General features: G+C 39.1%; 1 protein-coding gene across 1 annotated transcript in view; it reads left to right on the top strand.

The window, feature by feature from the left end:
* The first annotated feature begins 11,358 nt into the window (after positions 1-11,358).
* Positions 11,359-14,757, top strand: part of LOC105382655 (P protein) — a 107,032-nt gene continuing 103,633 nt past the window's right edge. Inside the window, exons 1-4 of the mRNA XM_048632139.1 lie at positions 11,359-11,727; positions 12,157-12,280; positions 12,567-12,627; positions 14,143-14,278. Coding sequence (XP_048488096.1) covers positions 11,541-11,727; positions 12,157-12,280; positions 12,567-12,627; positions 14,143-14,278 — 508 coding nt within the window. The 5' untranslated portion in view covers positions 11,359-11,540. The remainder of the gene's footprint in view (positions 11,728-12,156; positions 12,281-12,566; positions 12,628-14,142; positions 14,279-14,757) is intronic.

Below are 14,757 nucleotides of genomic sequence, written 5' to 3'. Positions count from 1 at the left end.
TGAACCCACCAACCCGCAGTGGACCAGCGTGGTGGGAAATGGTCCAAGCTTAGGAAGGCAGTTTAGACCTAGGGGATATGCACAAAGGTTCCACTCGAGAGAGCCAGGTGCAGGTACTGACACCCCCACAGAGAATAGAATAGAATAGAATAGAGAATAGATGATTTGATGATATTGACTCCGTGTGTGTAGGTTGATGATGTTAATGATACATAGACAGCTAGGTACATTCACATGTTATAGGTATCATGATCATCATCAGCTCATATTCGAAGACAGCTGAAAATAAGGCACTCCCAAGGAACGCCATAACATTCAAGTTAGTTTATCACTGGGCTGCAAAAATAAGTTACACACTTAAATATTTACCATAACTTTTTAACTTCATAAAAGATACGCTTTCGAAATATAAAATAAGTACTCAAAAAAAGAACCTTTCATGTTTTTGTTGAAAAAAAATATACAGGCTGCTGCAAAAGTGGTAAAGTAATTTTTGCAAATGCCCTCAGAATAGTTAATTCTGAGGGCGAAAAATTCTTATTTGAGCGATGTCAAACTATAAATTTTGCTAGCAAAAATGTCATTTACAGAAACACTCGTAGAGTCGAATTTTAATTAATGAAATTGAGGTTTTTGGCACCTCTAAAATGAGAATTTATACATATATTCAGAATCGACATTAATATTTTATCATTTATGGAGAAGCTAATAAATATATTATTATGAAAGGTACTAAGCAAAAGTTGTTCAGAATTACCATGAATTACCTACCCCCTGAGTAACCTTCTTTCAGCTGAAATGTACCATTTTTGCAACACCCTGTATAGTGGAGTATAATTTAGCCCGCAGCATGTTGTTGTTATTAAATTTAATGACATACTTAGTAAAACATATTAAAAACCGCAGTTATTTTGCATATCAATGCTCATATTAACATAACAGTGTGGATTTGTAGGTACCTAACAGTTTTTTTTATATAAAAATTACATGTATATATACCTACTTTGGAGTGGAGGTAGCTCAGTCGGGTAAGCGCCCGCTTCTCATGCCAGGCCCAGAGATGCGGGTTCGAATCCCGACGTTGACATGTAGGTACCAATACTGCCAATGAATTATTTGAAATTTAAGTACAATCGCTCTTAAGTTGAAGGAAAACATCGTGAGAAAACCTGCAAATATCTAGATTTAGCACATCTTGATGTGTGAGCCCACTAACCAGCATTGGACCAGCGTGGTGTGAAATGGTCCAAGCTTCAGTTAGAAGACAGCTTAGATCTTAAAGGGACAATATTATGTACCAAGGTTCCACTCGAGAGAACCAGGTACAGGAACCTACACCCCCACAATAGAGAGAATAGAATAGAATATTATGCAAGAAACAAATTTGTTACTCTCAGCTTGGTTCCTTCATCATCATCATCATCACGACCCATTACCTCCCCACTGGTGGGGCACGGGTGTCCTTCCAATGAAGGAAGGGTTTAGGCCTAGTCCACCACGCTGGCCAAGTGCCGGTTGGTGGACCCCAACACAAGCAAGCTTGTGCTGAGAGAGTTGTCGGGTAAGTGGGCAACCCGACTGTCAGATGTTTTCAAGCCGCCCGAAGGCCTCTGACTAGGCTTAACGACTAAATTTGGTTCCTTAGGTACAGTATAATATCTAATATCTTGAATTGACAATCTATGGACTCCCAAGATCGATCAATCTTTTTATTACTGACAATAATCTGAGAATTTGACGATAATATCAAATAAAACTCGATAAATGTAGATTGATCCAGTTTTTTTCCCCTCAATAATCTTATCACAGTGATGGGAAACAGATAACATTATTAGCATACCTAAGCTCTTCAATATCAATCGATAACATTTTGCGTGCTCACATTTTGCCTACATTCAATGATAATAATATTTTGATACACTCGCCAGCAATTAAAAAGTTTCAGTGACATAAAATATTAATAGAATTGAATATTACTATATTCAATTCCACATAAATCAGTGCAGCGATCACAGGATTTGAAACTACACAAACATATGGAAAAAGAACAGTATCGTCAACTGTCGCTGTCAAAATGTATGGCAAATTTGGCAGTTCCAAAAGAGTAACATTTGTTTTTTCGAAAATAGTATGGAATCCTGTGATCGCTGCACAGACATACTTATAGACTAGAATCACGGTACAATAGGCGGGCAAAAAAATATGAAATCAAAATCAATAAATTTAAAAACATGATCATTTTGTGTCGGCATTTTGTGCGTCGAGCTTTTTCATTTTCTCTTCATTAAACATTACTTACATAGAATCTTTTTAAGAGCTCTTTTTCCTAATGGGTTATCTATAGGTATTATACTATATTTTCATTTTACAACGGGTAAAAAATTTCATTTTCATAAATGTATTTTTTCCTGTAAATGGTAAAAACAGGCGTCCTCGTACGCACGATAATGTTACTAACTATAATAAATTCGCATTGTCTGTCTGTCTGTGCATCATGTCGGCCTCATTAACAGGATACGGCGGATCGTTGATAATTATCACTGAAATAGTCATCATTCTATTTTTGCTATAAATGGTAGGTACACTGCGTTTCACGTGGGTTGACCTAAAAGGACAATGGGCAGATTGGGACCACCCTCCAATAGCATTAAGACTAACATCGTTGGATAGGTCTTGTCAATAGGAATAACTTTTGCTATGACAGCTTTGTTGTCACAGTTGTCCGTTCAGAGATATATGACTTATAAGTTCCGATACTCGTCAGTTCATCTTATTGCTATTGGAGGCTGGACCACCCTCCAATAGCAGTAAGACTAACGTCGTTGGATAGGTCTTGTCAATAGGAATGACTTTTGCTTTGACAGCTTTGTTGTCACAGTCGTCCGTTCAGAGATATATGACCTATAAGTTCCGATACTCGTCAGTTCATCTTACAGCTATTGGAGGCTGGACCACCCTCCAATAGCATATAAATTCCGATAGGGGGTTAATTAAATATTTTCTTGGGAAGAAAAATAATAGCACTGGTGATTCTTTAATTATTTATTATTATAATTACACTATCTACACTATCAGACGAGATCTGGGCATATTGGATAACAATAACTGACGATAAAAAACAAAAAGGGCAGCGGTGGAGGTGTATTCTGCCTCCAATAGCAGTAAGATGAACTGACGAGTATCGGAACTTATAAGTCATATATCTCTGAACGGACCACTGTGACAACAAAGCTGTCAAAGCAAAAGTTATTCCTATTGACAAGACCTATCCAACGACGTTAGTCTTACTGCTATTGGAGGGTGGTCCAGCCTCCAATAGCAGTAAGATGAACTGACGAGTATCGGAACTTATAAGTCATATATCTCTGAACGGACAACTGTGGCAACAAAGCTGTCAAAGCAAAAGTTATTCCTATTGACAAGACCTATCCAACGACGTTAGTCTTACTGCTATTGGAGGGTGGTCCAGCCTCCAATAGCAGTAAGATGAACTGACGAGTATCGGAACTTATAAGTCATATATCTCTGAACGGACAACTGTGGCAACAAAGCTGTCAAAGCAAAAGTTATTCCTATTGACAAGACCTATCCAACGACGTTAGTCTTACTGCTATTGGAGGGTGGTCCAGCCTCTAATAGCAGTAAGATGAACTGACGAGTATCGGAACTTATATAAGTCATATATCTCTGAACGGACAACTGTGACAACAAAGCTGTCAAAGCAAAAGTTATTCCTATTGACAAGACCTATCCAACGACGTTAGTCTTACTGCTATTGGAGGGTGGTCCAGCCTCCAATAGCAGTAAGATGAACTGACGAGTATCGGAACTTATAAGTCATATATCTCTGAACGGACAACTGTGGCAACAAAGCTGTCAAAGCAAAAGTTATTCCTATTGACAAGACCTATCCAACGACGTTAGTCTTACTGCTATTGGAGGGTGGTCCAGCCTCTAATAGCAGTAAGATGAACTGACGAGTATCGGAACTTATATAAGTCATATATCTCTGAACGGACAACTGTGACAACAAAGCTGTCAAAGCAAAAGTTATTCCTATTGACAAGACCTATCCAACGACGTTAGTCTTACTGCTATTGGAGGGTGGTCCAGCCTCCAATAGCAGTAAGATGAACTGACGAGTATCGGAACTTATAAGTCATATATCTCTGAACGGACAACTGTGGCAACAAAGCTGTCAAAGCAAAAGTTATTCCTATTGACAAGACCTATCCAACGACGTTAGTCTTACTGCTATTGGAGGGTGGTCCAGCCTCTAATAGCAGTAAGATGAACTGACGAGTATCGGAACTTATAAGTCATATATCTCTGAACGGACAACTGTGGCAACAAAGCTGTCAAAGCAAAAGTTATTCCTATTGACAAGACCTATCCAACGACGTTAGTCTTACTGCTATTGGAGGGTGGTCCAGCCTCTAATAGCAGTAAGATGAACTGACGAGTATCGGAACTTATATAAGTCATATATCTCTGAACGGACAACTGTGACAACAAAGCTGTCAAAGCAAAAGTTATTCCTATTGACAAGACCTATCCAACGACGTTAGTCTTACTGCTATTGGAGGGTGGTCCAGCCTCCAATAACAGTAAGATGAACTGACAAGTATCGGAACTTATAAGTCATATATCTCTGAACGGACAACTGTGGCAACAAAACTGTCAAAGCAAAAGTTATTCCTATTGACAAGACCTATCCAACGACGTTGGTCTTACTGCTATTGGAGGGTGGTCCAGCCTCCAATAGCAGTAAGATGAACTGACGAGTATCGGAACTTATATAAGTCATATATCTCTGAACGGACAACTGTGACAACAAAGCTGTCAAAGCAAAAGTTATTCCTATTGACAAGACCTATCCAACGACGTTGGTCTTACTGCTATTGGAGGGTGGTCCAGCCTCCAATAGCAGTAAGATGAACTGACGAGTATCAGAACTTATAAGTCATATATCTCTGAACGGACAACTGTGGCAACAAAGCTGTCAAAGCAAAAGTTATTTCTATTGACAAGACCTATCCAACGACGTTAGTCTTACTGCTATTGGAGGGTGGTCCCAGCTCCCATATATTTTTGCCCATCCTCCTTTACACATTGTGAATTTCTGAGGGTAATGTTTAAAACTTAAAACTGTCGTGTCGACTTTAGGGCTCTCAAAACGTAAATTATTCATTTGAAATTTGACTTTATTCTATTTTCTTCAATTCTCTGTGGGGTTGTAAATACAACTGCATCTGGCATTTTTCATCTCGCCTAAGTCTAAATTGCATCCTAAATTTGGACTATTTCCGACTATGCTGGTATACTTACTGTGAGTTGATGGGTTCACATATCTAGAGGTGTATTTTTCATAAGACACTTATTTTAAAACTTGACTTAAAGCTACTCCAAATTTAAGTTATTGAGAGCTCCAAAATTCATATTTATTTGAGTTTCTGAAGCCGCACTTACTTTTCATGTCAAGATTTGAACCCATGGCCTCTGGAATAAGAGGCCTACCTTGACCTTTTCCATCTGCCATAGACATAGATCATAAGAAGGGGGGTTCCCCTCATCTCGCCAAATCTTTATTGCCCTAAACTCGTTTGGCATAACTCGTAAGGTCTAAACTTTTTTGGTAGAATCATCACTACGCCAAGACTTATGTGGCATAAGACTCGTTTCGTCTAAAACTTTTTTGGCACATACTTATAACACCTAAGTCTCGTTAGCTCAAATTGTTCGTATTGTTATAATCTTGTTTCTCCTAATATTATCTTAATAAATACTATATTAAGTAGTTATAAATGTACAAATTGTGGTATTTTTTTCCAACATCTCGAAAATCACGATATTGAATGATCAAAATATCGAAAGTGAATGACCATTATAATTATTACAAACGCCATTAAACCCCCTGGGATCGAAACCTAAAGATAGGTGCGACGACGAGCAAAGTGAGGAGGAGCGTGTTAGGTGCACATGTTCGTCAAAACCAAAGCGGAGCGCAGCGAAGCGGAGCGGAGCGTTTTCCATATAGCGGCCACAATACAAGGCACCAGTTTGCGCTATGTAGGGAGACGCTCCATCAAAGTTAAAGCCAAACGAATATTATTATTATGTGTAACCTATGCCTTAGCATTATTAGGCTATTCAAGATTTGGCCATACCATTATTAGGCTAAACAAGATTATGCGAAATAACTTTTTACTAAAAGAGATTTATGCCATACGATTTTCGGCGAAACGAGACTTTGACCAAACGTTACTATGCAATATGAGATTCGGCAAATAAATCTTAGACCAAAAAAGGTAGAACCTAAGAAGGGTGTTATAAGTTGCTCATTCCTGCGTTGTTCCTACGTCTGTTATAAGTAGTAGGAAGTTCTGAGACCATATTATATTTCGTACAGATTTTTTGTTCTTATTTCTAGACATATTCTTCCATACATTTAACTAAAAACTTACCTAGCAATATCCAAGATGGCGTCTACAACACCGGTGTGTGCCGGTTCGAGGCAGATACGAAACCAGTTCCGCAGGTCATTGAACCCTGGAGGCTGCGCTCGCGCAAAGCGGATTAACTAAATAAGACTGGGAGATTTTCTTTTGACGTTTAAAAGTTCCAAAATCGAGCAATAGATGGCATCCGGCCTGACGGTTTTTTATGACCTGCATTCTTCTGAGGAGACGGAAAATGTCATAAATGGTGGAATTCACATCCATTGGGTTTTTGTATTGGCTGATAGACTGGAATCCATGCCGGCTAAAAAAAATGCAGTGCTGTTGAGTATGAAGTTTAACTAGCGCCATCTATAATCGGTTTTTGTCTATGGTTGAAAATCTCCCCTTGCACTTAATCATGTTCATGGAACATAAACACACTGCCACCGTGCCACTGTAACCTCTAAGCACAACTTAAATAGGATCCGACAATTCTAACTGGCGACAGAAACAAGTGGTTATACCTACCAATAACGTGGTAGGTAGGTAGTATTTTCACATAAGTTGTAGAACAACAGTTGTTTAGAATAACAAGCTGGATCACCCCCATTCGGCTAACTGTAGGTACTCAGGTACCATTTATTTAACACCAATTTAAATTTTCTGTATAGTTATCACTAATTAGCACCTATCTGCATAGGTACCTGCATAAACATAGGCAGTTTATCAACAAAATCATCGAAAGATTACATTAACAAGATAAAAAGGTATCTGGCCATTTGGCACCTATCACTTTATTGATTAGTAGGTTAGGTAAGTTAACTGCTACTATATTTTATCTAACAACTTATATTCTATTTAACACCACTCTTACAATGCATAATCCACCATCAATTCAAGAAAGTTATAGAAATATTATTAACACAGTCAAAAGCAGTATAAATATGCTCCCACAAGAAAAAAACACAAATAAATTAGACTACATTATTTCTGAAAATGTAAAAAAACTAATATATGAAAGAAATAAATTAAAAGAAAAGCCAGATAAAACACCAGAGGAAAAAAAGCGTCTCAAGAATCTTTACAATAGAGCAAGAAAATGTATTAAGAAGAATAAAGATAATTATAAATTAGATATCATTAAAGAAGAATTAGAAACCAGAAGGTCAGTAAAAAGGGGTAACAAACGCCTAAATGAAAATAAAAAATGGGTACCTGCACTCAGGAACAACGCAGGCCAAGTCTCTACAAACAGAATGGACATAATCAATGTTGCCACGAACTTCTACAAAGAACTGTATGATTCACACGATACTCAAAACTTGGAGATAAAGGAAAATGACATAAGCAATGTAGAGAGTGTTCCATACTTCATAGAGAGTGAAATAAGTCAAGCAATTCTAACACTGAAAACCGAAAAAAGTCCAGGTCAAGACGGGGTGACAAATGATGTAATTAAAGCAATGGCAGAGCCGTTAACTCCCATACTAACTGATTTATTCAATGAAATTCTTAAATACCAAAAAATACCAGAAGAATGGGAAATCTCTGTTATAACACTGCTCTACAAAAAGGGAGATCCATTAAATATGAATAACTATAGACCGATAAGTCTCTTGCAAGCAGTATATAAAATATTCACTAAAGCCCTCTTAACGAGACTGAAAACAAGATTGGAATACGCCCAACCGAGAGAACAAGCTGGGTTTAGAAAGGGATACTCTACTTTAGATCATATATTCACCGTCAGCCAAATTATTGAAAAGTATAATGAATACAAAAAAGATCTCTACATTGCATTCATAGATTATACGAAAGCATTTGACTCTATATCCCACAATGCTCTCTGGAACGCTTTAAAAGAACAAGGAATCCACGACACCTATTTGAATGTATTAAAAGAAATTTACAGTAAGAGTAAGGCGTGTGTAAAATTGGAGAGAAAAGGCGAAACTTTTAATGTGAAGCGTGGAGTAAAACAGGGAGACCCCGTTTCCCCTAACCTATTTACAGCCTTACTCGAATATATATTTAGAAAGCTAGACTGGACAGAGCGAGGTTTAAATATCAACGGTGAGTACCTGCACCATCTTCGCTTTGCAGACGATATCGTTATTCTCAGTGAAAATGCCGAAGATCTCTCATACATGCTCCAATCTCTAGATCACGAAAGCAGAAAGTGTGGTCTACATATGAATCCTGAGAAGACATGTATTATGACAAACAGTGAAGTAACCCCAATTCTTATTCAATCAAAAATCATTGATTATGTAGATGAATATGTGTACTTGGGACAAAACATATCGTTTGGGGATAAAATGGCAGAAATAGAAAGAAGAATAAAGAAAGCCTGGAGTGCATACTGGTCAATGAAGGATATATTTAAATCTAACATTGATATAAAATTGAAAAAGATAGCAATGGACACAATAGTGACACCGACTTTACTCTACGGTTGCCAAACATGGCCGATATCAAATGAAGTTATACACAAAATGCAGATCTTTCAAAGAAGCGCAGAAAGAAGCATGCTCGGTCTGACTTTAAGAAACAAAGTAAGAAATACAATAATTAGAAATACAACAAATATTATTGACGCTGCCAAATTAGTGTGCCAACTAAAATGGAGATGGGCGGGCCACCTAGCCAGAACAACCGACGGGCGCTGGAGTGAGAAGATGCTACACTGGTACCCGCGCGAGGCGCGCCGCCCCCCCGGCCGGCCGCGCCGTCGCTGGCGGGACGACCTCGTGAGCGCCGCCGGCATCAACTGGACGCAGCTCGCCGCCGACAGAGACCAGTGGCGATCGATGGAGGAGGCCTATGCCCAATACTGGGCTACCCATTAACTTAAACTAAATATAATTCTTAATAAAAAAATGTATATTAAAATAATTACAGGAATCCATATAAATATAATAATGAGCTTATTTAATAAAATAATTGCATGTACATAATAAATCTAAAAATATATTATTCTATTCTATTCTATACACTATTATATATTGCACTATTATATTAATGTATAATAATGTTAAATGAAATGAATGTTATACTAAGTAAGTAAATGAAATACCTACACTCGCGAGCAACCAAATCGACTCAAGCCTTGACGGCGCAAACATACATTAATACAAGTAAAATTATGAATAGAAATAATAAAAATGATATGTCATTTAAAAGCTTAAGATGTCAGCTTTAATTTGATATCATTATTATTGAAATCCATTCATCATTTTTGAAATAAATGATGTCTGAACGCAATTGTAGGAAAAACGGGAATTTAGGAAAAAAGGGTATGGGTATCGTATTATACAAATTAAACAAAAAATGTTAAGATAAAAATTTATTTATTTAAATCAATACTTTGTATTGCCCTAATTACAGCCTGCAGCCTGTTTCTCATAGACCTTATCAACTTTTTGACAGTTTCCTGAGGAATGCCGTCCCACTCCTCTAATAAAGCTGTCTTCAGCTCGTCCACGCTTGCAGGGACTGGATTCCTGGCCCGAACTCTTCTTTTGAGCTCGTCCCATAAGTGTTCGATGGGATTCAGGTCAGGACTGAGCGCAGGCCAGTCCATCGTGCGCAATTCCTTCTCTCTCAGAAACTGCCGACTGACTCGTGCCGTGTGGCAGCGGGCATTGTCGTGCATTAGCACGAAGTCTTCACCGACAAATTCTGCATAGGGCACAACATGACCGAGTAGAATGTCGGTGATGTACCGATCAGCTGTTAACCCGCCTCCTCGGCCGCCTCCAGGCACGAAAACAAGTGCGGTTTTTCCCTCTAGAGAAATACCAGCCCACATCATGCAGGAACCGCCGCCATATGCTACTGTTTCAGCGAAACAACATTGGGCAAATCGTTCCCCCGGACGCCGGTAGACCCGGCCTCTCCTGTCACTGCCATGCAGACACACTCTGCACTCATCAGTAAACAGGACCGACCGCCATTGCGCAATGCTCCAATCGAGATGCTCTCGAGCAAACTGAAGACGCGCTTGTCGGTGGCCTGCAGTCAATTTGGGGCCTGATGCAGGTCTTTTTGGTGTCAAGTTGGCTTCCTTCAAGCGTCTTCTCACTGTCCACTCGCTGACAGCCACTTGTCGTACACGTCTCAGTTCTTGCTGCACATCAACGCCCGTAAGGTGTCGATTGCGCAGCGAGGTTGAGACAATGAAGCGGTCGTCTCTCTCTGAAGTGCAGCGGTGGCGGCCCGTTCTTGGTCTTCGATTGAAGGCACCAGTCTCTTGGAACCGTCTGTATACTCGGGATACAGCAGACTGGCTCAAGTGGAGCTGGGCAGCGACTGCTCGCTGACTTAACCCTTGTTGCAGCAAGGCAACAACTTGAGCAGCTTCTTCTGGTGTGGTATCCATGGGTTTGCGAAAACAAGGAATACAATGCAACGAGATGTGTACCGGTCAACTTGCAACAAGCGACTGATAAGGTACACCGGATGTGGAAAGGTTTTATAGCGGGATCAGGTAGCGCAAGGCGTGGATTCCTAATGAGGTAATTAACACTGACGGGCAATTAAAATGCGTCATTAAATCTGCGCTTAGTTTTTTTTTATGGTATTGATCTTAATTGAAAGCCTAATTCTTCAGCTTTCGAATGACATATCACTTTTATATTTACCATTTATCGTTTTAGGAAAATCAATGTATATGTGCGCCGTGAAGGCTTGAGTCGATTTGGTTGCTCGCGAGTGTATATTAATTAACTATAATTAACTTAAGTTGAATTATAATTTTAATAATTAGATTCATTAATTTTTTGCATGATGTAAATGAATTGATAATTTAATATTTAGTTAGAAACACAACTGTATACGAAAGAAATTTTGGGAAATAAAAGGCTTCTTATCTTATCTTATCTTATCTTATATTTTATCTACAATCTTCGCGAAAGCCCATTGTTGTACAAACAGCCAAGCCATACAGTCGTTCCATAAAAAAGAACTTAAAAACTTACGCCACTTTCAAACAAACTTAAAAAAACAAAAAATTCAAACAGCCAGCAATATTAAAAACAAAACTCCAATTTCGCGCCACGGAAAAGAAAATGTTATGACAGCAGCTGTCAAACGTCAAAGATGGCCGATTTCTTCCGTAAAAAGTCCCGCGCAAAGAGGCCGCATGGCAGCAAGAATTCTATATACTCTATGGTCTCATGCAGTGAGCTGACGCCTGGCAGTCTGGAGGTGTGGGTCGACCTGCCAGATGAGATCAAGTACGACCCTTCGCTAGCACCCTTCAGGCACCAGTATGAGCAGCATCATGGTAAGTGGTGTTCCGCCATTTTGTTTTTTGTGTCACCTTTTTAACCACCGAGTCAAGCCGGTGTCGCATCGCCGGGACTCCGCCTCGACTCCGCTGCCGTTCAGTAGCCTACTTGAGTAGGTCACTGATAAAAATTCACCCAGTATTTTCACGAATCTCCGACAGCCGTTAATTTATTATTCAAACTATTGTAAATACAAGATATTTTAAAACTTTTCTTTGATCGGACGTCTCATTTAAGACCACTGATTCATACTTATGCTTTTAACCCTCCAATCTAGTAAATATACAGAATGATACAGGAAGGCTTTTTCAGTTAATTAAACCCTGATTAAACCCTAACCTTCAATCGACCGCCTTCCTCTACAACCCATTTAAAGGACTACATCATACATCGACTCATCACCCTATATAATATAACCTCAACAGGCAAGTTGGAATCAGAAGAGCCAGAAGGAGACAAGAGCATCTTCCAGAAGAACATCGCCGAGCTGATGCCCATCGCAGAGATCGGGAAGAACCCCAACGAGTTCAACAAAGAGGCTGTTAATGGGTAAAGTGTCCTCTTTTCATTTAAATACTAGGTATCTGAAAAGATGCGGATGCTCTAAATTTGAAGTACCTGTGTGGAAAAGACCTATAAAGGAAAAGTCCTGCTCTCCATAGTAAAAAGAAAAATCACGTGACAATGTTTCCAAATATAAAGATTTTTGTTCGCGATTGTTATTAAGTTCTTCAACCTTTTTTTATAGAATTGCCGTATGAACCCACTTTATGCTTACTATGCCCCTTTGCAACAGCCTGTATTATTAACTTTTATTTTTTATGTTTCTCTACAGAGTGGTGGAAGCATTGAAAGATGGGGAAGAGAAGAAAATGAAATCAGCAAAAAAGAAACGCGTAAGTCTTTATAAATTAATTTTCGTCACGTACCTATTCGCCCGCTATTTCGCGTTACGACCTTCCCAATAAATTACGTAAAAGGCAAAGTAAACATTCAAGGTCGATTGCAACTGTTTCGAGCCGAGATTCCCACTCCTTCTACAATGAACCTTCAGTCACCTACCATCAACCTGGAAATTGGTTGGCTGAAACGGAGCATGCAAGAAAATTCAATCTCAATAACCTTCAAAATCTCCCCCCATAACCTCCATCGCCCTTGTAGTAAAAACGCTCGTTTAGTTTACTGAAGCTGGTCTGCCTTCATGCAGCTTTTAATGAAGTTTCCCTCAACAACCTTCCAATAGGGAACTTCCAGTGAGGGAACAGTAGTTACTGCCTATAAAGGGTATGTAGACTCCATTCTCCGTTATGGAATTATATTCTGGGGTAATGCGACCAACAAAGATTCTGTTTTCAAATCCCAAAAAAGGTGTATTCGCGCAATAGGAAAAATTACAAGCACAGAATCCTGTAAACAATTGTTTAAAAAATACAAAATTCTTACATTTCCCTCTTTGTATATATTAGAAATGGCTATATTTGTGAAATTAAATTTTAATAGTTTCGGTCACTTTAGAAGCCTGCGTTACGGTAGCAAGGTGAGTGCTCCTCGCCATGTTACAGCCTTATATAGGAAAAATATTTTTGGAATGGCTCCCACTATTTTCAACAAGCTACCTAAAGCCATAAGAGATGCACAGGACATCCAACTGTTTAAGACTAAACTTAAAAACTATTTACTGGACAAAATATACTATAGCGTTAACGAATACCTATCCGATACACAATGAGTAAATCGAAATTATAATAATGGACCTAATTATAATTATTTTTGAAATCATTATATTTAATTATTATTTGTTTCTGCATGACTGCATGATAGATATAATGAAGTACTTACTATACTTATAATATTTGTATGCCATGTTGGCTGATTTACGGTGAAACAATATTTTTGTAATTTTACACCTTACTTCTGACCTGTGAATCACAAATAAATGACTTTGAACTTTGAACTTTGAACTTTGAATAACTCCCTCAATAATTTATCTTCCTTACAGTTATACCACATATTTCTATATATATATATACAATATATATCCTCCACTTCCCTTGCAAGGGTCTGCTCGGAGGCTAGCTAGCTGCTCGCTGAATTACCTCTCATCTCTTCATACCCTGCTAAATCCTACTATATTATCTTCTGTCCTGTAGCTACAACACATCTTCCGTAACCTAAACCTAATCTGCCTAGTTGCTGACTTATATAATACACTTATGATCCCCTCAACAACCTTCCGAATCTCCCGAAAAACATCTCACATCTCCCTTTCAGCTACATCGCATATACTATCTAATCAAACCGCAGACGACCTTCAGCTTGTACTGTTATTATTCTCTCAACAACCTTCCAAATCTACCCCAATATCTACTCACATCTCTCGTCTCTTAATAATCTTGATATCTCCCTTTCAGCTCCAACGCACGTTCCGCCTCCTCAAACTCGTCTGCCTGGTGGCGGGCTGGCTGCTGCTGACCGTGTCGCTGCTGATGAACCAGGAGACCAGCGACGTGGTGCTGCACACCGCCGTACAGGGGGGGGAGGTCAAAGGTGAGGATACTACTGAGATTATAGAGGATACTACAGCAGAGGTTCCGAAACAGGAGGCCCATCGCGAAGTCAAAATAAATAAAAATAAATAAATAAATATGTGGGGACATCTCACACACGGCCATCCGACCCCAAGCTAGGCAGAACAAATACATAGATAAATAGATACTAAATATAAATATCAACACCCAAGACCCGAGTACAAATTTTAATATCTGTCTTTAAACAAATATCTGCCCCAGCCGGGAATCGAACCCGGGACCTTCGGCTCAGTAGTCAGGGTCACTAACCACTACGCCATTCGGTCGTCAACGAAGTAATTAGTGTCTACAGAGCGGAGCGAGGGAGCGGAGCGGAGAAGTAGACCAATGAGATTGCATAAAAACTCCGCTCATGAAATTTGCGCTCTGCTCATTGGATGATTTCTGCCTCGCACAAAACAAACAAACTGAAAGTCACTCAGCGAGCTATGGAGTCTC

This window comes from Plutella xylostella, chromosome 30, assembly GCF_932276165.1.
Source record: "Plutella xylostella chromosome 30, ilPluXylo3.1, whole genome shotgun sequence".
Taxonomy (NCBI): Eukaryota; Metazoa; Arthropoda; class Insecta; order Lepidoptera; family Plutellidae; genus Plutella; species Plutella xylostella.
This window is presented reverse-complemented; position numbering and strand designations above follow the sequence as displayed.